Source organism: Thamnophis elegans, chromosome 7 (genome assembly GCF_009769535.1).
Source record: "Thamnophis elegans isolate rThaEle1 chromosome 7, rThaEle1.pri, whole genome shotgun sequence".
In the NCBI taxonomy this organism is placed as follows: Eukaryota; Metazoa; Chordata; class Lepidosauria; order Squamata; family Colubridae; genus Thamnophis; species Thamnophis elegans.
This window is the reverse complement of record NC_045547.1, coordinates 78,037,935-78,063,493: the sequence shown is the minus strand read 5'-3', so window position 1 is coordinate 78,063,493 and position 25,559 is coordinate 78,037,935. Positions and strand designations below refer to the sequence as shown.

Sequence of the window (25,559 nt, the reverse complement as noted above, 5' to 3'; positions counted from 1 at the left end):
GAATCCGTTGCCGCAGAAATGCCAGAGAACTTCCTTCAAACCTCCATTCCACCCAACGGCTGAAACCCCCCAATGGCTTCTGCCAATCAACCTCTTGTACGATGCCAGGGGAGGAACGGTCCGTCGGAGTAGATCGCTTATGTCAGGTCGTCCTTGACTTAACCACGGTTCGCTCAGCGACCGTTCGAAGTTATCGCGGCACTGGAAGAAAAGCGACCCACCACCGTTTTTCACACTTAATGACCTTTGTGGCCTCCCCGTGGTCAAACTCACGACGCTCGTATTGATGACGGCATCCCAAGGTCTCCTTTGGGCGACTTTCTGACGAGTGAACTCCGTGGCGGGAAGCCAGATTTGCTGAACTACCGCTGGCTAACTTATCGACGGCAGCGATGCGTTTAACGACGGAGGCAAGAGAGGTCGCAAAATGGGGCCAAGCTCACTTAACCAACGCCTGCCTTAACCAAATTGGGTGAATCGTAGTCGTAAGTCGGGGTATTTGCTGTATTTGCTGGTTCCCACGAAGCCCCCTCTTGTCACGCCTGCGACACGTGTAACCCCTTCAGACGTGCAGACATCCCAAGAGCTGATGCGGGGATTTCCCGGGGAAGGGGGAAGGTTTCCCGGGCAGGAGGCTGGGCCTAAGCCGGCGTCCCCTTCCCGAGAGAGGGCAGCCGAGGGCTGGAAGGAGCGGAGGGAGAACCGGCCAAGGAACGAAGGAGCCAAGCTGTTCCGGGCCGCTCTCGGACGCTGCATGGGGAAGCGGCCTCGGCAGGCTCCCTCCTCGCTGCCCGGGGCGGCGGCGGGCGAGGGGACCGCGGGGCGGAGGCGGCGCAGCGGCGGCGCTTGTCCGGGCAGGGAGAAGCTCCGGAGGCCGCTCATGGAGGCGGAGGAAGAGGAGGAAGAGACGGCAGCCCTGCGGGAGCCCAGCCGGCAAAAGTGAGCGGCCTCCGGGAAGGGGGAGGGCGGATCTGGGGGAGGAGATCCGGGGAGATCCCACCGGATCCCATGAAGGGAAGCCTTGCCCAGCGGTCTCTGCAGCCCAGACGGGAAAGGATCGGCCGGCACTCGGAGTGGATCGCTCGGGGAGGGGGGGGGGCGATTCGGAGCGATCCACCGGATCCCATCCAGGGGAAGCCATGCCCAAGCGATCTCTTCTGCAGCCCAGCCGGGAGAGATGGAAAGATCGCCGGGCACTAGGAATAGATCGCTTGGGAAGGGGAGATCCGGGGAGATTCCTTCGGATCCTATCAAGGGAAGCCTTGCGAGGCGATCTCTGCAGAGCTGCAGCTTTCGATCTCCTCTGCCGTGGGTGGCATGAGAGATCGGCGGGCACTGGGAGAGGATCGCTCGGGGGGGGGGGTGGAGAGATCCGTAGGGATTCCTCCCGATCCCATCTAGGGAAGCCTTGCCCAGCGGTTTCTGCAGCCACGCCGGGAGAGGTGGGAGATCTCCGAGCATTAAGAGTGGATGGCTTTTGGGGGGGGGGAGATCCGGATAGATCCCTCCCGATCCCATGAAGGGAATCCATGCCAAGCGATCTCTGCAGCCCAGGCGGCAGATCGCCAGGCAGGTGGAGTGAATCGCTTGGGGAGGGGGAGATCCACCGGATCCGGAGGGATTCCATTGGATCCCATCAAGGGGAATCCTGGTCAAGCGATCTCTGCAGCCCAGCCGGGAGAGGTGAAAGATCGCCGGGCACTAGGAATAGATCGCTTGGGAAGGGGAGATCCGGGGAGATTCATTCGGATCCTATCAAGGGAAGCCTTGCAAGGAGATCTCTGCAGAGCTGCAGCTTTCGATTTCCTCTGCCGGAAATTAGTATTAGTATTATTAGTATTATTAATCTTATTAGTATTATTAGTATTATGATTTTTGTGATTATTGTGATGATCACCATTATTATTATTATCATTATTTTCATAAAAATTACATAAATGATTTACAGAAGCAAGATAGATAGATATACTGGTATACTGGTAAGGACAGTAATAATATAACTAAACATAACTGATAATATAAGTAATAACATAGCTAAATTTCTCTTTACATTGGATTATTTATACCTCTGTGGATTATATTGGTAGATTGATTATATTATATATATATTGATTATATATATAATGATGAATTATCTTTGTATTTAATTCGTACATAGCAGTGACCTTCCGCCATCTACTTTCTACCTCTTGTTCCTAACCACTCATAAAATGGGGCTTTTCCTGCACCCCGCATCTTCCCCCCCCCATTCAATCCGTCATTCAGCAGGGCTGGTCGGTCCCCGGGGACTTGCTGGGCACCCCAGCCTCCAAGGAGCCCCTTCGGGCATGGGAAGCCGTGGGGTTGGGAGGGATTGGCCTAACGGGGCTCAGAAGCCAGTTTCGAACTCGGCTCCTGAATGCGAGTGGTTTCCCCAGATGTGCGCCAGATGCAATCCTGCTTCCCCCCCCCGCCCCCCCGCAGCCGCCTTTAGAGAGAGCCACTCGGGAACCGGCCTCACGTGGGCTTGGGTGCTGGAGAGGGAGCGAGTGAATTGGAAATGGAAATACTGTAGCACTGATGGTGTTACCTAGTTTGGTAATGAAACATCTGCAAGAAAATAAGCAAACTCAGAGAGCACCACAGTCCTCCTCCTTTCCACAAACCCCCTTCCCTTCTAACACTGATGATGTTACCTAGTTTGGTAATAAAACCTGTGTTGAAGGTCCAGGAAATAAGGCACAATAAAACACAGTAAGGTAAAGGTTCTCCTCGCACATATGTGCTAGTCGTTCCCGACTCTAGGGGGCGGTGCTCATCTCCGTTTCAAAGCCGAAGAGCCAGCACTGTCCGAAGACGTCTCCGTCTCCGTGATCATGCGGCCGGCATGACTCAACGCCGAAGGCGCATGGAACGCTGTTACCTTCCCACCAAAGGTGGTCCCTATTTTTCTACTTGCATTTTTTTACATGCTTTCGAACTGCTAGGTTGGCAGAAGCCGGGACAAGGAACGGGAGCTCCCTCCATTAGGGATTCGAACTGCCGACCTTTCTGATCAACAAGCTCAGCGTCTTACCCACTGAGCCGCCACGTCCCTCTCCTGAAAGTTAAGACAATTTTTTTAAAAAGTTTGCTACAGATGGCTCTTACGCTTCTTAGGAAATAGGGAATCTTTCTATTATATCTGTGTGGGTGGGGGGAAATATTAATTATTATGGATTCTTTATCAACGGGAGGTTGGTAGTTTCCTGTATTTAGCTCATACAGAATTAAATTTTGGAGAAAAGAAGCAGAAATTGGATGGATTATGAAGATTGTGGAATTGTTGTGTTCCGTTTCTTTGTCCCAGAGGGAGTGCGTAATTTGTGCCTTCCGCAAAGCTAGAAATGAAATTTGAGTTCACTTCTTTGAACTGCAGCAATTTTAGAAGATAACAGTACAGTTTGCAATCGCTTTCGGGGGGGGGGGGGGGAATTAGGAGTCCAGATTGTTAAATAATCGTTTTAGAATGACAGCCATTTGGAGATGTTAGATACTGCACGGAAAATGGTGCTTAATTGAGATATTAGCAGGCCTTTCTGTTGTTGGTTTTTTTTCATTCTTTTTCCCAAGGACTGTCTTGTTTTTAGCCGGTGAATAGGATCGAATCCAGGAATGAAAAGGCTGGCAATTCAATTCAGTTGCTATCGTTCCGGCATTCTCCATCATTCACATGGAAATGTGCTGTGTTAAGCTTTCCTGAAGAGTGTTACATAATCCTCTCGGCTGCCAAATTTGTATTCTGTACAGAAGCTGCTGCCTTATTCTACATTTTGCATTAGAAAGCCAATGTAACTTAAGAGAATTGCTAACAGCCAGGTATTTTCTGCAGTTTTTTTCCTAAAGTAAACTTAGCCGTCGGGAGAAATCATGAAAATAAGACCCAACTCAACAGAAATATATATAGCATCCTGTGACTCTAAATACATACCTATTTCCCTGGCTCAGCTGATAAGGAGAAGGACCTTGTGGCTTAGTGGTTAACACATCTGCCTAAGATGCAATACAGCGCAGGTTCCAATCCCAGTAAGGGTATGGCTAGCTGATGAGAGCTAAATAGCTTGAAATAGATCTATACTAGTCTCCCTTTATTTATTTATCAGCACAAATACAACACAAATGTAACAAAGGCAACAGTAAAAATATTGGGTTTCTGTCTGGATGGTCTCTTGTGACGAGCCGATAGACAGAGAATGGAAGCAGTAAACTTCCTCCCATATTTGGGCATACCAGGGGTTGTGACACTCTCTCTCTCTCTCTCTCTCTCTCTCTCTCTCTGTGTGTGTGTGTGTGTGTGTTGTATTTGTGCTGATAAATAAATAAAGGGAGCCGATAGACAGAGAATGGACATAGTGAACTTCCTCCCATATTTGGGCATACGGGGGGTTGTAACTTTAAATATGTATATACATACATATATATATACATATACATATACATACATACATACATACATACATACATACATACATACATACATATATATATATATATATATATATATATATATATATATATGAGAATGACAATTGCTCCTGATATTTAATCTATCCAGTAGGATAGGTGTACAGTAATCCTCAGTTTACAACCAGAGTTGAGGCCAAAACCTCTGTGGCTAAGTGAGGCGGTTTGTTCAAGGAGTTTTGCCTCGTAGTACGACCTCCCTAATAGTGGTTCAGTGAATGCAGTTCTTAAATTGGTCACACGGTCGTTAAGTGAATCTTGATTTCTCCGTCGCCTTGCCTTTGTCAGAAGGTGTCCAAAGGGTATGGCATGAGCCCGGGGATACTGCAGCCGTCATAAATGTGAATCGGTTGTCCAAACATCCGAATGTCAATCACGTGGCCATGGGGATGATTCAATGGTCATAAGTGTGAAGCACGGTGGATAAAAATCGATGTATTTTTTTTTTAAATGAGATTTTTAAAAATTGAAATTGTTTTTTTCCCCCAATTAAATCGGATTTTTTTTTTAAAAAAAAATTACATTTATTTTGATAAAACACTATTGGAGTAAAAATCTATCTAAGGACAATTTTCTCTTTAAGATACAATTAATAGTTTAGTTTATTCCGCGTGAAATGGAGCTCAGTTCTGTAGCATGTGAGGCTGTATATTCTGCAATATTGGGAGTGTCGGTGGGTCTGTAGCGGCTCAGGAAGACGGGACAGAGATGACAGCTGCTCTTTTAAAATTACGATTTAAATCGGGTTGATTTAAATCAAGCCTTTTTCCTAGTGATTAAAAATCGTGATTCTCCAGGGTTGTGAAATTTCTCAGGCTGTTAAAAAGTTCGCCCTGAATGCATTTGGTCTTACGCCATGACCTCAGAGAGGCTGCCAACACTTAGGAGATTCCTGCCTGCAGGGTTTAAAGTGCGGGATAAAAAAATGACCACATGATTGCACACACACTCACGCACGCGCATACACACACAATTGGGGAAGAAGCCAAGAGAAGGAAAATGAGCAAACTGCAATGGAAACATCCCGATCTTCCCTTCCTTTGGTTCAACCCTTTTGGGTGGAAAGACTAGCTGCAAATTGCTCTGTAATAAAAGGAAATGGATACTTTGCTAAGATCTTAATTAACTACCAGTAGTAACAACATTCCTCAGCTTCCAGTTCAGTGAGATTTAACTATTTAAGTCCAAGATATTGTGGGTTAATAACCAGTCTGCCAGCTTCTCAGACTGATAAGGCGTTTTTGAAAACTGGCGTGAACTATAACTCGCTTCTTCAGACACCCTTGGGGTAGGTCAATTTTTCTAATATTTTCTGCCAAGGAAGACGGGTCCAAATTTCTATGAACGAACACTTTCGGTTAATTTTTTAAAAAATTGTTTTAGATTAGCGGCGGCTGGGTGCGTAAAGGGGACACCGATTTGAACACCCAAGTAACTTTTTGCAAACTCTTTTAACTTTAGTAACTTTTAAAGTTTTTAAAGTTACGATGATGAACTACTCCCTTCTAAGGGTAAATAACTTTGAACCAGGAAATGTGGAAAGGCAGCGTGGGCTTATTTATCAGTCGCACCCAGATCGCACTCTTGATTGCTTTCGAAAGTGTTATATTTTTTTTCTCGCGTCCGAAAATTTAGGCTTGGGATCCTGTGGTCAGTTTTGGGGGAGATTTGGGGTTTCTAGTCTGCAAATCCAATACTCGGTTCTAATGTTGGAAGAAATGCCCATCTGGGTTCAGTTTCAAGTGGGGGCGGGAAAAGACACTGGATTCATGGAAGTTGCTTGGAAAGATGGTTTAATGGTGGACAGGAAGAGAATCTGAGAGTTCCTGGGTTTTATGCCCTCCGTTGGGCTTTGAATTTGATCTTGTGTTCTGAATTGGGAGTCTGACAAGTCCCATGGGGCCAGGCAGGGCAGGGGGTGGGTTCCAGCTTCTGTTCCTGCCAGTTCGCTCAGGGACGCGCTTTGCGATACATGCGCAGTAGTAAAAAAGAATAAGATGGCGCCGCCTACGGCGCCACCGATAGAACCAGTTCGAGGGCGTGGCCAGCTGAATTGCTATCTACTCAGCCGAACCGGTAGGAACCCACCTCTGATGCAGAGGTAACTTTGTAGGTTGTCCTTTGCGTGGTATGACAAAACCGCGGTCCACTAAAGCATGCCCGATTAAACCGCATCGCTGACGTCATCAGCAGGGCAACAACAGCGACCGCGGAGAAAAAAGGGCGCTTTAAATAGCGCTTTGAAAGCAAGCCAATTCAAATTAAGGTAAGGGTTAGGTTTAGGGTTAGGTTAAGGGTTAGGGTTAGGTTAAGGGTTAGGGTTAGGTTAAGGGTTAGGTTAAGGGTTAGGGTTAGGTTAAGGGTTAGGGTTAGGTTAAGGGTTAGGTTAAGGGTTAGGGTTAGGTTAAAGGTTAGGTTAAGGGTTAGGATTAGGTTTAGCGTTAGGTTAAGGGTTAGGTTTAGGGTTAGGTTAAGGGTCGCGCTGTGATGACAGCTACGCGGTTTCGTCGAGCGCGCTTTAGTCGAACGCGGTTTTGTGGTGGAACCGTCCTTTGAGTCCCAGGCTTGGTTGACTCTTGCTGGGTGATGATGGAATGAAAAGGCTTTGGGTAATTCCTACTATGGCTCTGTCTGAAGGAGGCAGATCTTTGTTATGTAGAATAGACTGGCCCAGGTCTTGACAAAGGTGAGGGGGGTTGAGTTTTTGCCTCCCCTTTTAGGGGAAATATTCTGCCCTTTTAATATTTCCTAAAATATCTCATTTTCCTAGGAGAAGGATGGGTGTTAACTTCCTACACTAACATGTCTCTTAAAGTGTGTGCTTACAATGTACCTATCTTTTGGGTATTTACTGTATATCTAGATACTGGAAGTCCTCGACTTAACGACCACAATTGAGCCCCAAATTTATGTTGCCAAGTGAAACATTTGTTAAGTGAGTTTTGCCCCATTTTACAACCTTTCTTGCCACCGTTGTTAAGTGAATCGCTGGACTGGTTGAGTTAATAACATGGTTGGAATCTGGCTTCCCCCACTGACTATGCTTGTCAGGAGGTCTCAGAAGGGCACCGCGTGACTTGCAGCCGTCATAAATATGAGTCTGGATTGTGATCGCGTGACGATCGCGTCACAATCATAGACATCGCAATACCAGGTGATAGCAGGGTCGCCGAGAAGGAACATGAAAAAATTGCAAAATACCAGGACTTAAAAATCGAAATTCAACGACTATGGCACAAACCAGCAGTGGTAATTCCAGTGGTAATTGGCACACTGGGTGCTATTCCAAAAGCACTGGAATTACATTTAAAACAGTTAAAAATTGACAAAATCATCATCAGTCAAATGCAAAAAGCCGCACTGCTTGGATCTGCATGCATATTACGAAAATATGTTACGACGTCCTAGGCCCCTGGGTAACCAATGCCAAATCCGGCGGAACAACTGGCCGCTGTGATACAATTGTATAATAATAATAATAATAATGATAATAATAATAATAATAATAATAATAAAAATAAATAATTCACACGCCAAAAACAGCTTGTTTTAATTTCAGCACAGCCTGATTAGCACAAGCAGCTAATTATCAGTTGGATTGGCCTCCCGACGATCAGCTGTTTCAGGCTGCACGGATTGCCATAGGCTACTGCCACCTCAACGCGTCCCATTTTCGACCTCCGCATCCCGTTTTCAGCCTCCGCACACCGCATTTTCTGCCCGTTCCAGGTGACAAGGATCGAAATAGGCGGAAAATGGGGCATGCAGAGGCCAAAAATGTGGGGTGCAGAAGTGGCAATAGGCAATGGCAATCCCTGCAGCCTGAAACAGCTGATGGTTGGGAGGGCGATCCAACCAACAATCAGCTGCTTGTGCTAATCAAGCTGTGCTAAAGCTGAAACCGAAACAGGCTGTTTGCTGCAAGGAGGCAAATTGCTGGGAGGCAGGGGCCAAAGGGTGGGGGCCGGAGGGTGGCCAGGACTACATTCGGTGTATAAGACGAACCCAAATTTTCACCCTCTTTTGATGTTTGATGTTGATGTTTAATAAATTTATAGGCCGCCCAATCCCGAAGGACTCCGGGCAGCTTACAACAATACATTTAAAAATAGAATTTAAAAACACAAAAAACATAGATTAAAAAGACCACAACATACACCCAGTCTGATCGGGGCTGGAACTCAATCGTGAGTTCAACAGCCCGTGGCCTGCTGGAATAGCCAGGTCTTAAGAGCCTTACGGGAAGGCCATGAGCGTGGGTAGGGTCCGGATCTCTGGGGGCAGTTTATTCCAGAGGGTCGGAGCGGCTACAGAGAAGGCCCTGCCCCGGGTAGTTGCCAGTCGATATTGTCTGGCTGACGGCACCCGGAGAAGGCCCTCCCTGTGCGATCTTATCGGTTGTTGGGAAGTATGCGGCAGAAGACGGTCTCGCAGATATCCGGGTCCTAAGCCATGTAGGGCTTTTAGGGGTGGGGGGGAATGCATCTTATACTCCCAAAAATACGGTAATTTTTTTTTTCTTGCTTCCCTCCCTAGTTCGTCACCAAATGAAATGGATGAAGAGCAGCCTTGCACTTCCCACTTGAAAGAAGAAGTCAGGAAACGTCAGAATTCCAATCAAGGTTCCCGTGGGAGCAATTCTTCCAGGGCGTCTAGAAAAAGCTTCCGGTTGGATTACCGACTGCAGGAAGATGTAACGAAGTCCGAGAAAGATAAAGATGGCAGATTCATGAATCCTTGGCCAACTTGGAAATCAGTAACCTTCCGAAATGTCTTGAAGTGGATTTTCACGGAAAAAGACAACAGCCAAGTCCCATGTTCCAAACAGGTCAGCGCATTCACGGTTGATTGTGCTTCAATTTTCAGAAAACGGATGATGGCTTATACTTTAATTATCAAACATAACAGCCCACCTAAAAATAATTTCACGTGTGACGCAGACAAAGCTATTTAAGTGTGAATGTGGCAAGCCTAATGCAGCCTCACATGTCGATGTACTTAGCAAATATCCTTTTTCCTAAATAATTTATAATGTCGTCCCTATAAATATTTGGTTTATATTTCTCCTCTTTGATATTCTGGTATTTTACCTTACTTTAACCTAATCTTATTTGTATTTTTCCCTGCTGTCTGTTTCCTTCGTTCCCTCCTAAATTCATTCAGATGTTTTTCCACAGTGTTTTGTTGGTGCACATAAATGTAGCAATGTCCACATTTCTTCACAAATTGTTGTTGTTGTTGTGGTCCATTTGTGAATGTTTCCAGCTTTGGAACATCTGTTGCTGGTCTTACATTCAAGCTATAAGTACACTGATTCACACTTTGCACCTGAGTTACTACCAAGTCAGGTAAGGATCCCCTTGCACATAGGTGCTAGTCATCGCGACTCTAGGGGGCGGTGCTCATCTCTGTTTCAAAGCCAAAGAGCCAGCGCTGTCCGAAGACGTCTCCGTGATCATGTGGCCGGCATGACTAAACGCCGAAGGCGCACGAAATGCTGTTCCTCTCCCACCAAAGGTGGTCCCTATTTTTCTACTTGCATTTTTTATGTGCTTTCGAAGCTGGGACAAGTCACGGGAGCTCACTCCGTTATGCTGCGCTAGGGATTCGAACTGCTGACCTTTCTGATTGATAAGCTCAGCTTCTTAGTCACTAAGCCACCGTTTCCCTTAGTCAGAGTAAAATTATTAAAGGATTAACTTGTTTGTTGTTTGCTTCTGAATCTCCTCAAAGGGTTTCCAGTAAAGTCTAACCCAACTGAGAACTTTTGATTTAATTTATGTTACGTTGTTTTGCTTGCTAAAATACTTCAGGGGACTACAGGTAGCCCTTGACTTACAAACACAACATTTCTGTTTAGTACCGTTTCTATAAATCCTTACTAAGACCACACCTGGAATACTGCATCCAGTTTTGGTTACCACTGTACGAAAAAAAAATGTTGAGGCTTTGGAAAAAGTGCAGAGAAGAGCCACTAAGATGATTAAAGGCCTGGAGACTAAAACATATGAAGAAGAGGCGCAGGATTTGGATTTGACTAGTCTGGAGAAAAAGACTAGGGGGGGACATGATAGCAGTATTCCATTATTTGAGGGGCTGCCACAAAGAAGAGGCGGGGGGGTCAACCTATTTTCCAAAGCACCAGAAGGCAAGGCAAGAAACCATGGATGGAAACCTGTTGTGGCCCAGCAGGAGCCGTTGGAGCTGCCACCAGACTCTGACAGCGCGGGGCCTTATGAGTCAGCTCTGGAGGATGTGGAGGACCCTGGACAGGGTTCCGACTTCGAGCAGGGCGCAGAGAGACTGATTGGCCACCAGGTGGTGCCTGAGCCTTGGACCGGTGGGGAGGAGACAAGGGAGAGAGATCCAGAAGCCAGCAGTGAGTTGGATGCACGCCATCGAAGAGCTACTAGGTGTCAGGAACAATTACGCAATTACAGGAGGTAATTGCGCTCAGCTGGTGGTCATTAGGCTCCTCTCCAGGCTATAAAAAAGACTGCTGGTGCACACAGGCCTCTTGCAGAAGTCAACGCATTGACTAAAGAGAACTGTTGTAACGAACTTGGCAGGCTGGATTGCTGCCAAGGTTTGTCTGAGTTGCTGCCAAGGTCCTTGTCTGTTTGTTTGCTTGGCTTTCAGCCACCGAGATTCTGGTCTTGCTAATTAAAGTACATTCCAGTTAAGCTTGTCTCGGCATTCGTTACTGGACGGAGGAGGGGGTCAGAACAGAAACCAATCAAGAAGAGAAGCAACCTGAAATTAAGGAGAGACTTCCTAGCAGGGAGAACAATTAACCAGTGGGAAAGCTTGCCTTCAGAAGTTGTAGGTACTCCATCACTGGAGGCTTTTAAGAAAAGACTGGACAACCACCTATCTGAAATGGTATAGGGCACGGGTGTCAAACTCACGTCATCACAGTAGCATCACGTGACGTATCTGGACACCCCTGCCACGGTCGCTAAGTCAGGTGGGGGCATAGCCAGCATGTGATGCATGAGGACCAGAAGTTTGAAAGCCCTGGTATAATGTCTCCTGCTTGAGCAAGGGGTTGGAGTAGAAGACCTCCAAGGTCCTTCCAGCTTTATTCTGATTGATTGAAGATGTATAATATTTGTCCTTTGGAAATAGGACATGTTTTCTGACTTTGCCTTTTCTGTTTTTCTGTTGCTAGATCCTTGACACAAACCTCCCAGTGTTGACACCTTATTTTGTCCAAAACCCTGAATTGTTTGGAAAGACCGGAGATGGTATACGCGTAACTTGGCTTGGACATGCCTCGGTGTTGGTAGAAATGGATGACGTCACGTTTATTACTGACCCCATCTTCAGCCAGCGGGCTTCCCCAGTGCAGTGTCTGGGCCCTAAGCGTTTCCGAGGTCCCCCGTGCACCGTCAGCGAACTGCCCAAAATAGACGCGGTATTGATCAGCCACAACCATTATGACCACCTGGATTATCCCACCGTCATGAGTTTAAACGCCCGTTTTGGCAGCGAGTTGAGGTGGTTCGTGCCGCTGGGCCTTTTAGACTGGATGCAGAAATACGGCTGCGAGAACGTCATCGAGCTGGACTGGTGGGGAGAAAACTGCATTCCTGATCGCGACGCCGTCACCTTTGTTTTCACTCCTGCTCAACATTGGTGCAAACGGACCGCCCTGGACGAAAACAAAGTTCTCTGGGGAAGCTGGTCGGTTCTGGGTCCCGGGAACCGGTTCTTTTTCGCTGGAGATACCGGCTATTGCGTTGCCTTTGAGGAAATAGGGAAACGGTTTGGGCCGTTTGATCTTGCAGCCATTCCCATCGGAGCCTACGAACCAAGGTGCGATAGCTGAAGTGTGGAGGTCGACATATCAGCCTACTGAAAGTCGGTAGAGATTCTCAGTCCTCCAGGTCACAGTTGTCCCAAAGGTGCTTTTTCAGGAGGCAACTAGACTTCTCTCGTTTTCTTTTTCTTTGGGGACATTTCACTTCTCATCCAAAAAGCTTCTTTAGCTCTGACTGGATGGTGGGGAATGGAAGGAATTTATATTCCTTGCAGACAGTTGGTCATTTGCAACTTTTTAGGGAGTTGTTGAGGCCACTTGGAGATTTATGTGTCTCCTCAGTCACCTGAGTCGTGACCCGTCAAAACCGCGCTCGACTAAATCGCGCCCGATTAAACCGCGTCGCTGACGTCATCAACAGGGTGACAACAGCCAGCACGGAGAAAGAAGGGCGCTTTAAATAGCGCTTTGAAAGCAAGCCGATTCAACTTAAGGTAAGGGTTAGGTTAAGGGTTAGGTTTAGGGTTAGGTTAAGGGTTAGGTTTAGGGTTAGGTTAAGGGTTAGGTTAAGGGTTAGGTTTAGGATTAGGTTTAGGATTAGGTTTAGGATTAGGTTTAGGATTAGGTTTAGGGGGGTTAGGTTTAGGTGTTAATTTTAGATTTAGGGTTTACAGCGTGCTTCTGTCTCCGCGCTGTTGTCACCCTGTTGATGACGTCAGCGACGCGGTTTAGTCGGGCGCGGTTTTGTGGTGGAACCCACCTGAATAGCAGAGAATGGAAGGATTTGGAAGTGGAATTATATTCGGCAGAGTATAAATCCTTCCATTTTTCATCATCCAGTCAGAGCTGAAGAAGCTTCTTGGAGGAGAAGCGTAACGTCTTCAAAGAAAAAACAAAGTCCAGTTGCCTCCTGAAAAAGCACTTTTTGGACTCTCAGCCTACTAATGTTTTTAGACGCATGAAGTCCTCGACTCATCAATCACTGTTATTTCCATTGTTATCTCCTCTTTGTCTTCTTCTTTCTTCATTTCTTCTATTGACTCCTCCCTTTTCTGGGCATCTTGGTCTTTACTCATTATCCCCCATATGGTATTTTCCATTTTTTCCATAATCTTCTTAAAACCTTTCTCTTTTTTTGTATTTTGAAGAAATAACTCTATCTCCTTTGAAATTCCACTTATTTCTTCCTTATAAAATATCTTATTTTGTTTTTAAGTATTCAATTTTTGTCCAACAATCTAAGAACTATTTATTCCGTCTTAAATTTTTCCTTCAAGGAATGCACAAGTCCCAGTTCTTTATAGTCCATCTGTAAATACTCAGTTCCATTTGAATAGGCCCAAAGGTTATCAAAAGCCTCTTTCCCTTTGCAGGTTTGATCTTCCATCATAACATTCAAGTGTCCCTTTAATGAAATAGTTTCCTCATTTTCCTATTTGGGTCTCCCAATAGTCATGGAGTAGCTGAAAATAATCCCATGGATATTCACTGTCTTTCATATAAGCCAAACCTGTTGTTTTTCCTTTCGTTAGCAGGTGGCATTCTCCATTTAAATTTCAATATTGCTAATCAATCATTATTTTCAGTTGTAAAACAATTACAAAAGCAGAATATGTTTCGTAGGTAAGAGATTCCAACATTTTAAAATGGCTTCCCATTACCGCTTCTTCCTAATTTAAGAGTCCAATTTCCTGTATATTTCAAATTGTATTATTTTTCTCTTTCCATTTCTGGTCTGGTGTTTTCTCAGAATGCCTAGACACCGCTTTAATACATAGTTCTGAGCAGATAATTCTAAATTGTCCCTTGGGGTTAAAATTAAAGAAAACAGAAAATCCTTTCCCCCAATTCCAACACAGTTCACCTACTTCAGCACCAGTCTTAGTTGTTCTTCAGTTGTCCCAGCTGTGTGGCAGCCATCTTTAGGCTGCCTCTTGTTTCATACCATGGCTGAGAGGGGAAGAAAAAAAAACCAGGGTCAGACAAGAGAGCTACAATTCTTCTCGACCTCACAGGGTGCCCCTCTTTGCTTCACCACCCCTATAGGGTGGCTTTGGCTCCGCACGGAGCCCACAAACAGGAAGAACACGGAGAGCTGTTCCCTGTGTCTGAGATCGCCACAACATCAACCGGAAGTCTGAATCTCAGCGGTCTTAAAGGAGTGATGTGGTTGTTAAGCGAATCTGGCTTCCCCCATCAACTTTGCTCGTCGGAAGCTGTCTGGGAAAGTTACAAATGATGATCACATGAGCCCAGGATGGTGCAATCACAAAGCACCCAGATGATGATCGTGGAGAGGCTACAGGAGTCGTGATTTATATTAGTTAAAAATCGTGCGGCAAAGGTGCTAGTTGCACAGCTGATCGTTGGAACTTTATGTTTACTTTTTAAAGCATTTTTACTACCGGTTTGCCCGGACCGGTAGTAAAAAAAATTGCTATCGGTTCAGGCGAACAGGGAGTCAGCTGTGTGACAATCAGCTGTGCTGCGTGATTTCTATTAGTTAAAAATCATGGAGCAAAGCTGATCATTGCACAGCTGATCGTTGGAACTTTATGTTTACTTTTTAAAGCACTTTTTGCTACCGGTTCTCCCAAACCAGTAGTTTAAAAATGCTAAAAAAAGTAAAAAGAACATTCCAACGATCGCGCGGCATAGCTGATTGTTCTACAGCAGATCATTGGAACTTTTTAAAACTTTTTTTTCGCATTTTTTTACTACTGTTTCTACTTACCTTTGCAGCCTGAGAAATAGCTTTTTAGCGCCTGCGGTGCGCATGCGCACGAAACAAACTGGTAGCAGACTTCAGACAATTTCATTGCTGCTCCAAACTGATGACTTGTTTAGCTCCGCCTTCAGCTTTCTACAGCCAATTATCTAGTCTATAGGAAGCCTCCAAGGGCTTACAATGAACACCCACAATTAAAAGCAGCTTTCTCCTGTAGACTTGATTGAAATTGCCGAATTCTAGGCTCAAACAGTCCCAAACCCATTTTGAGGATAGCAATAGCAATAGCAGTTAGACTTATATACCGCTTCATAGGGCTTTCAGCCCTCTCTAAGCGGTTTTACAGAGTCAGCATATTGCCCCCAACAACAATCCGGGTCCTCATTTTACCCACCTCGGAAGGATGGAAGGCTGAGTCAACCTTGAGCCGGTGAGATTTGAACAGCCGAACTGCAGAACTGCAGTCAGCTGAAGTAGCCTGCAGTGCTGCATTTAACCACTGCGCCACCTCGGATGCCGAGTTGAGAAAGGCTGAATTAGAAAGAGAGGCAGGAGGGTAAGGCTACTTAACGACGAACAAGGGAGTGGTAACGGCAAGACAAGAGAAAGGAAGTGGGTGTAATTTATGGGGTGTTTTGCAAAAATTTACATTTAGCTGAGAGGCATCTTAACACATGAATAGGCAACTATTCTTATTTTTTTTAAGTTTTTATTTTATACACATAAACACACCAACAAAAACAAACACATGATTTAAGACAACATAGGAACAAGAAGTTCCATACAGCAGTTCCGTATCAGTTTCTTTGCAGTTAGTGTTTTCCCTTTCTATACCTTTCTATCTTACATTCATGGTCTCCTTTATTCGTTATCCATTTTTATGTACAATTCTATATTTATTTATACTTAGCTATTTGTAACCAAATATTGTTTATCTATGATGTGCTATATATTCTTACTATCGAGCGAGCCGAGGTGGCGCAGTGGTTAGAGTGCAGTACTGCAGGCCACTTCAGCTGACTGCTATCTGCAGTTCGGCGGTTCAAATCTCACCAGCTCAAGGTTGACTCAGCCTTGCATCCTTCCGAGGTGGGTGAAATGAGGACCCAGACTGTGGGGGCGATATGCTGACTCTGTAAACCGCTTAGAGAGGGCTGAAAGCCCTATGAAGCGGTATATAAGTCTAACTTTGCTATTCCTATTGCTATCATTTATTCTCTTACATATAATTCTAGGTATACATTCACATGGTTATTCTTTTTCTTTGCCAATCTTATACTATTGTTATTCCATTTAAGAGATTATAGAGTACAGTTTGGATTGGATTGTTTACCATCCCTAGCATCTGTTATGACACCACCTTATTTTCTCTTTCTTTTCTTTTCTCTCTCCCTTCCTTCTCTACTTCCTTCCTCCTCTCCTTCCCCTTCTTTCTTCCCTTACCTCTCCCCTACTCTTACCCTCTCTCTTCCTCTTCCTACCCTCTCTCCTTCTCTTTCTCTCCCACCCTCCTCTCCTTCTCTTTCTCTCCCTTCCACCCACCTCTCCTTACCTCTTTCTTTAAGACAAGAGAAAGGAAGTGGGTGTAATTTATGGGGTGTTTTGCAAAAATTCACCTTTAGCTGAGAGGCATCTTAACACATGAATAGGCAACTATTCTTATTTTATATTTTTTTTATTAGAGTAAATGTGTTTTTATTTTTTCCATTTTCATTTCGTACAGTCACATATATACTGTGCATAACCGGGGCCATATAACATTAAACAATAAACACAGCCCTTCCTCTTGTCAACAATACCCCCCAAAATAGAAACCCAATGTACCTCTTCGACCCTCCATACACCCTTTCTTTCGCCCCCCTCCAACTTTCCATCTTCCCTCCATCATTCCCCTCTACCCTACTTCCCCTCCCCCTCTATCACTCCTCTCTCCCAGTACACTCCCTCCCTTCCTTCTCATGAGAAAATAGGCAACTATACTTAACTGCGTGGGTGTAGCCAGGAAAACCTATAGAAATATAACATGAAAAGGGAGACCTAGGAGATTTAAATTGGCCAGAAAATAAAAGTTGCAATTAAAGCACCGATTTTGTAAAAAAAATACAATTAGGAAAACAAAATTGTCATGGTAACCTTCAAGGTAATTATGTATTTTTCTTTTATTTTGGGGGGGGATGTAGGTGGTTTATGAAATACCAGCATGTGGACCCTGAAGAAGCAGTGAGAATCCACATTGATGTACGAGCCAAGAAGTCCATCGGGATTCATTGGGGAACTTTTGCTTTAGCCAATGAGGTACGTATAACACATGGGTCGCCCACTAGTGGGCGTTTCGGGATTCCAGGTGGGTGGTAGGGACATCGGAGGTTAAAACCTTCTTTTGAGCGAGTGGGCAGGCGCGAGCGCACACATCAATAAACCAACGTGCGTGTGCACGCAAACAAGAGAGGTACCTGAGAGACCGCCTCCTGCCGATTACCTCCCATAGACCGATTAGATCACACAGGTTAGGCCTTCTCCGGATCCCATCTGCCAGCCAGTGTCGGCTGGCAACTCTCTGGGGGAGAGCCTTCTCTGTTGCAGCTCCAGCCCTCTGGAACGATCTCCCCGTGGAGATCCGGACCCTCACTACCCTCCCGGCCTTCCGCAAAGCCGTTAAGTCCTGGCTGCTCCAGCAGGCCAGGGGGCTTTCGAAATATCCAGCCCCTCAGAAATTGTGACTGTTGTATATTTTAATATGTTGTCTTGTGTATTATCCCCTTCCCTTGTTTTATTGTAAGCTGCCCGGAGTCCTTTGGGAGTGGGCGGCATACAAGCTCAATAAAACGAAAACGAAACGAAACAAGCAAACACTTGGGAAGAGGAAGGGGAGGAGTGGAAACTGATAGCACGGACAGGCAGAAACGGAGTAGAGCAGTTGCAAAATAGGAGAAAGAAAAGTTAATAGGCAGAAGAGAATTGTTGTTGGCTAATAATAATAAGTGGGCTAACTAGCTGAGCCTTACTTTTATACATTGCCCCAAGGAAGGTAAAAAAAAGGAGATTAAAAAGGAAAAGATAAAAAAAAATTAACAAAAAAGGGAAGAAAAATAGAGAAAGGGGGATAAAATAAAGGAGGAGAGTAAGCAGTGTTTAGTCTGGCTCATAAATTAAGTTTTGTTATCTTATAAAATAAAAGAAAGAAATAAGTAAAGGAAGGAGAAAATAAAAAAGGGAAAAAGAGATCCTTGATATAGTGAAATACTATAAGAAATGTGAAGAAGAAGGCAGGGAAAGGAATTTTTTTGATGGTGACACTTAATAAAAATTGGCATCTAATACAGTGTTCCTTACGAAAATCGAACCAGATATCAAATATTTAGTTTCGCAGCCTCAGCCTCAAAGATCTCATTAATCACTAGTAAAGCTAATTTCAATTTACTTTATTGTTTTCTAATTAAACTTTATAAAGTTACAAACATTATAAACATGCATTAAGTAGAAATAAAAAGATAAATATATATTTAAAGTCACAACCCCTGGTATGCCCCAATTATGGGAGGAAGCTAACTGCTTCCATTCTCTGTCAATCGGCTCGTCACAAGAGTCCATCATGACAGAAACCCAATATTTTTACTGTTGCCTTTGTTATATTTGTGTTTTATTTGTGCTGACAAATAAATAAAGGGAGACTAGTATAGATCTATTTCAAGCTATTTAGCTCTCATCAGCTAGCCATACTGGTTTGAATCCCAGTAAGGGTATGGCTAGCTGATGAGAGCTAAATAGCTTGAAATAGATCTATACTAGTCTCCCTTTATTTATTTATCAGCACAAATAAAACAAAAAGATAAATGTATGTACATTTCTTTCTTTAAAAAAAACACCCTCCTTTCTAAAAAATATTCCACACTTCCGCAAAAACTGGTGGGCGGTAAGAAAATTTTTCCATCAAGAAAGATCCATTAGTGGGCGGTAGGTAGAAAAAGGTTGACTACCACTGGTATAACTCATAAGTGGTGCATCCTGCAGAACTTTGGCTTCAAATGGAAGGCTATCGAAGGATGAATTCCTCAGGGTCTTTTTAAAAAATTGGTTTATATCATAAAATAAAAAAAGGATGTGAATTCGATCCCAGGTAGAGGCAGATATTTCTCTCTCTGGGCACTATGTGAATATATTTACGGAACAAATCTCCGCATTGGTGTCAGGAAAGGCATCCGGACAGTAAATCTCCATTCAGTTGCCCAGACTCCACCCCACAAAAGATTATGGGGTTGTTAAACGGGTTCACCGACAAATGCGTGCTCGACAACAGCGCGGTGATGAAACCGCGGGGAGAAAACTGCAAGTTCGAAATTGCGGCGACGAATGAGCTCAGAAGCGTGCCGACAACAGCACGCCGACAGAAGCGCACTCTAAACCTAACCCTAAACGTAAACCTAACCCTTACCTTAACCGTAATCGCGCTTCTGTCGGCGCACCTTTGTGGGCGTGCTGTCAACGTCGCGGTTTTATCGCCGCGGTTTTGTCTGCGCGCTGTTGTCGGGCGCGCATTTGTCGGGTCACGGTTAAACAAAGATGATATCATCAAATACAAAAGAAAATGGTAGGAAAACAGGGGAGGGAGAAGGGAAGGGGAAAGTGTTGGCTCCCTTTGGTGGAGTGGGATAAGATAATAACATCAATGTACTTAGGAATGTTAAGATTTGCATGCCAGGATTTATGGAGTGGGACCAAATTAAGAATCTAGGTTTTTGGGTTGCATATCCTACTACCGTGTTTCCCCGAAAATATAACATGTCTCGAAAATAAGGCTATGCCTGAATTTTTGGGGAGCCTAAATATACGCCTCCCCCCCCTGAAAATAAGCTCAGTGGATAACACCCCCCCCCTCCAGCCGGACAGAGCGCCATCAGTGACCAAGTGGTATCCTGAAGGCGCCAAACTGCACAAGTCCCCCCCCCCCCGCTTGCACGCGTCCCAGTTCTTACGTCGATGTAGGGACAAAGCTGGTGAGCACCAGGTCCTTGAGGAGCTCACAGCCAGTGCCACCGGCGCCAATCACCTGTGCATAAGCCACAGCCTGGGCCACTCTCCCTGCAGGACCAGGGCCGCCACCGCCGCAATCCCATTACTGAGGATGTACTGAGGATGGCTTCCAAATCGCGGCTGGAAGCTGCTGGAAGCAAGAAGAGGCTGGTCGGGCCAGCCATCTGCTGCCTAGTCTTCCAGGAGCTGGGGCAGAGAGTCTTCCAGCAGCGGCCTCTCTGCGAGTGCGCTTCCCGCTCTACGGTTCTGCCCCAGCTGCCAGAAGACACTCTGCTCAGTTCAAAACACCCCTTTATTACTCCAACTTTCCCCCAAATGCTCCCACGTTTATGGCAAGTCCCGGAGCAAAGTGTTCACCCACATACACACCTTCAGCAGCCTCTGGCTGCAAGTAGTCCAGCACAACGGCTTCAAGGCAAAAAATCCAGCGGAAAAAGGGAATAAATCAATGAGTCCAGGAAGCAAAGGAATGCCGTAATTAGTCCAGGGAAAAAGGAATAAAGCAAGAAGTCCAGCAAACGCCAGATGTCTACAATGGCACACACAGTTCCCATGAATTCAGCGTTTGTTCCCGACAAACGGCCTTCCCCGTTTTTAATCCTGACAATTTCTATTTGTTGCTCATTCATTTTATGTAAATGAGTATGTACAAAAACTAAGCCTCTAGACAACCATGCTCACGAGGAACTCAGCAATAATTACAACGTACAGTTCCAACTTTCTAGATTACTAGACGATAATCCGGCGTTGCCTGGGTATTTATTTATTTATAGGGGGGAAATGTCCAGACCAAAGGTAATTTCTAATGTTGGATTATCCCCCTTACCAGACGGAACCCCCTTGTGGAGTACTGTGAAGCCGTTACCATGGCAACCCCACTGCACTGTACAATAGAATCCATTTTACAGCAGTACAGTAGAAGCCATTTGAAAGCACAACAGGCTGTATCTTAACAGAACACCCGCCCCCAAAGGGTGTTAGGGGTGTCTTACCCACACAATATTTTTCTCCAGAGAGTAAGTCATCTGTGTATCAACCAGGGGTGGGTTCCAGCTGCCGCTACTGCCGGTTCACTCAGGGATGGGCTGCGGACACACATGCGCTTCATGTGCATGCACAATACTATAAAAAATGCTTCTGCACATGCGCAGAATCAAAAAACAAGATGGCGGCACCTATGGTGCCACCGATAGAACTGGTTCAGGGGCATGGCCAGCCGAGTTACCACCTGCTCATCCGACCTGGTCCAACCACGTAGGTTCCCATCTCTGATACCAACTTTGGTTGAAATTACTTGAGGCATTCCAGAGTTATGCTGGAACACACTCACGGAGAGAGAAAGAGAAAGAGAGATACAGATATTCAACCATTCTTCATATGTTTTAGCCTCCAGCCCCCTAATCAACTTTGTTGCTCTTCTCTGCACTCTTTCTAGAGTCTCCACATCTTTCCTACATTGTAGTGACCAAAACTGAATGCAGGATTCCAAGTGTGACCTAAGTGAAAGGTTTTGAAGTGATATCCTTGGCTTTTCTCTTGGGGCTATTTTTTCATGTTCCAATCTAACCCAAAGTTTGAGAATTCTTGGTAGGTTTCCCTTCATGGATTAAATAGATCTTATCCCGCTTAGGGTTTTTAAGATCTGCCAAGGACAGCAAGCTGCTGCTACTGTGGTCATCCGATTTGTAGTTTACAATACTGTACCAATGACCACAGAAATACAAGGAATCCGTTACGTTGTAGGGCAGTACCGCGCAAGTGATAGTGGGGGTGCCTAGGTACACCCACATTACACCTATCTTCCGCGAGCTGCACTAGCTTCCCATTGGTCTCCGGACACGTTTCAAGGTGCTAGTCGTTATTTTTAAAGCCCTACATGGTTTAGGACCTGGCTACCTGAGAGACCGCCTCCTGCCATTTACCTCCCAGAGACCAATAAGATCACACAGATTAGGCCTCCTCCGGATTCCATCTGCCGGTCAATGTCAGCTGGTGACTCCCCGGGGGAGGGCCTTCTCTGTAGCTGCTCCGGCCCTATGGAACGATCTCCCCGTGGAGATCCGGACCCTTACTACTCTTCCGGCCTTCCGCAAAGCGATTAAGACCTGGCTGTTCCGGCAGGCCTGGGCCTGTTGATTTATCCAGCCCCATTCTAAGCTGTATGAATGTTGTGCAATTTTAATGTCTGTTCTTTTTAATTTTTATATGTTGTCCCGTCCCCCCGCCGTTTTTATCTGTAAGCCGCCCAGAGTCTCTAGGGAGTGGGCGGCATACAAATCCTAATAAACCATAAACCATAAACTGTACATTAAAAGGCGGCCACAGACTTTATTTCCCAACTTGATTTCAATCCCAAAGTTGCTTTTGTCAAAGAAAGGCAACTGCGTTTTCTTTATTTTTCGTTGAAGGCATTTTGCTTCTCATCTAAAAAGCTTTTTCAGTTCTGTGAGACGTTCTGTCCAAAATCGGAACTGAAGAAGCTTCTGGGATAAGAAACGAAACATCTTCAAAGAAAAACCAGAACGCCCAGTTGCCTCTTGAAAAAGCACCACGATTCTGATGACTGAGAATCTCCGCAGGCATTTAATTTGATTTCAAGTTCATAGCTCCTGTACCCAACGCAGAACTTAATTTATGTCTAATCTGGCATTTCCTGTTTTTCTTCCCAGTACTACTTAGACCCACCTGTCAAACTGAAGGAAGCTCTTGAGAGAAACGGCGTGCAAACGGAAGATTTCTTTGTTTTGAACCACGGAGAATCACGAGATTTACAGATTAACGATGACGGAATTGAATAGAAGCAGACAAAACTTCTTATTAACCATAACTGAGTTGGGGGGGGGGGGTTTGGAAACTAAGAGTGAATATTTTTATTTGTAAGACGAAAATTAAATAGGCTTTTGAAGACTTCAGGCGTGTTTAATTATAACAAATTCTTTAAAAAAAACTTGCATACCGACTTCGTAACATGGTTTTTTGATGAACGAATTAAACGTAGAGAGCATTAACAGAGCCACAAATAACTTTAAACAGGGATTCTTCTATGAAATGAACCTTTCTACAATTGTTCATTTGCTCTGGAGCGGTATAAAATAACTGCTAAGAATTTATTCCCATCCAGACACACTTTAACAGCATGTGTTCAGTGCTTGACAGAGCCTGGTTGCATGTAAAAATGAATGTAAATTTTAGTCCAACCACTAATATGCAAACTGATTATATGCAGATCAGTGCTGATGAGACTACCTGATACAGGTACGTGTGGTGATAATAAGAATTACAGAGTCCTTCCATCCTCTCCCACTCATTAAATAAGATAGATGTGTGAAGATGCTGGGATAAAAAACACAAGGCTACCCAAAAACGACCCTTCTGTATTCATAACCGGGTGCTGGATTTATACACGAATTGAAAACGTTTGCTGGCATGCCAAAATCCTTGCTGAAATCTGAGTTTTGGGTTAGCTGTGAAGATGAAAACACTCAGGAGCCAGCATTTTTATATGCGTGTTTAACATGACACGAAGCCTAGATTAAAAGGGCATTTAGAATTTGCCGCAATCTTTTCTTTGGACACGCATTTCTACGGCATGGCTGGTTTTTAAAATATGAATACCCACGTGACAGTATTTTTAAAAGTTCCGCGTACCACCCGTGTACGGTAATAACTGGGGTGGAATCTCTGTTTTGAACCCTGCAGCCTTAATGGGCAAAGGACTTGGAGCAAAGTTCTCACCAGAGGGTGGTGCCTGGTGCCTTCGAAGCTGCCGAATTGTAGGATTTGAAATGAGTCTTCCGACACGAGTTGCTGCCAAAAGCACATTTTAAGGAAAACCCAGATTTTACCGAAGCTTCGATTTGAAATGATCCCTTGAAACGTGCCTTTTCGAGAGTTTCGAATATGAAAAACCCCTAACGTTGATTGTGCTGCTGGCCAAAACGTGTGTGTGTGCATTTGTGAACTGTTTGTTATCGTCCTCCAAAGCCTTCTGTTGTTTGAGAATGCGATTGGCAAACGTATGAAAGCATCGGTTGCTCCCAAAAACCTTTACTCCACCCCATTTTCTTTGTGCTTCTTTCCTTACGGCGATTGTGACTTCTAAAACCAGTAATTTTTAAGAACATAATGTACAGATTCCTTACGAAGCTGAAACCACTGACGATGCATTTGCTCTGCATTAAAAACATGACCAAATATCCTTGTGTGAGCCTGCTACTTTGCCAATAAATTCTTGCCCCAAAATGTTCTTAACATGTTGTCGTTGTTCATAAATAGTTTGGGATGGTACTTAAGGACTAGAAACACAGTTCAGAGTTTTTAATCCTCCGTTGGGGAAGAAAAAAATGGCGGGGCCAATTTATCCCGATCTTGGTTTTTTTTTTTCAGGCCAAGTCACCTCAGAGAGTGTTTGCTATAGAGAAAATACAAGTTTGAAGCCACTACAGGGAGTAGAACAATTTGTTTCGTGACCGAAGTTACGAGAGCTCTGAAAAATGGGACTTTTGACCCTTTACTCTTATGACACTTCCAGTGTCCCCCATGGTCACGCAATCAAAATTCAGTCCCTTGGCAACTGGTTCATATTTACGACGGTTGCGGTCTCCCGGGGTCATGTGATCCTCTTTTGCAACCTCCCGACAAGTAACGTCAACGGGGAAGCCAGAAATACAGGGCAATGTCTCTGTTTGAAATACAAGCGATCGGCCTGGTTTCGTTTGGATGTGAAGTACCACAATATTTCTCGAGCTTGCCTTTCCTCCTTCAGCTGTAAAAGTCCAATCTAAGAATTAAGTTTTTTTTTTCTTCTAATGGCTGGGTGATAAGAGAGGTGAAGGTGTTGAAGTATACCGCATACCTCCCTAAGACCAATAAGATCGCATAGGATGGGCCTTCTCCAGGTGCCATCAGCTGGACAATGCCAGCTGGTGACGCCTCAGAGTAGGGCCTTCTCTGTTGCCGCTCCGGCCCTATGGAATGAGCTACCCCCAGAGATCCGGACCCTACCCACTCTCATGGCCTTCCGTAAAGCTATTAAAACCTGGCTCTTCCAGCAGGCCTGTGGCTGTTGACCTCTGGATTGAGGTCCAGCCCCGCTTAGACTGCGTGCATGTTGTGTTCTTTTAATTTTGATGTGTCTTATTGTTTTAATCCCTTCTTAATATTCCTTATTTCTGTAAACCGCCCAGAGTCCTCCGGGATTGGGCGGCCTATAAATTCAATAAATGGAATGGAAGTAAGATTAGGGTACCACGTTCTGGTTCACTCTTTGCAAATGATGCAAGGAAGAGCAACGGAAAATATTGGAGGCTAAAAACACATGAAAAACAATTGCAGGGATATCTAGTCCAACCCCCTGCTCAAGAAGAGGACCCTATATCATTTCACACAAATGGCGGCGCAGTCTCTTCTTCAAAGTCTCCAGTGATGGCGCACCCACAACTTCTGGAGGCAAGTCGTTCCTCTGGTGAATTGTTCTGACTTGTCAGGAAATTTCTCTTTAGTTCTAGGTTACTTCTCTCCAGTGGTGGGATTCAGCCAGTTCGCACCACGTCGGGA

At 44.9% G+C, this 25,559-nt stretch overlaps 1 protein-coding gene across 1 annotated transcript; it reads left to right on the top strand.

Moving 5' to 3' along the window:
• Nucleotides 1-231: 231 nt before the first annotated feature.
• LOC116511380 (N-acyl-phosphatidylethanolamine-hydrolyzing phospholipase D-like) lies at nt 232-24,249 on the top strand. Its single transcript, XM_032221354.1, has 5 exons — nt 232-939; nt 9,019-9,310; nt 11,654-12,300; nt 17,153-17,267; nt 22,673-24,249. The coding sequence occupies exons 1-5, from the start codon at nt 590-592 to the stop codon at nt 22,799-22,801; spliced, it is 1,533 nt and encodes a 510-aa protein (XP_032077245.1). The 5' UTR covers nt 232-589; the 3' UTR covers nt 22,802-24,249.
• The last annotated feature ends 1,310 nt before the right edge of the window (nt 24,250-25,559 follow it).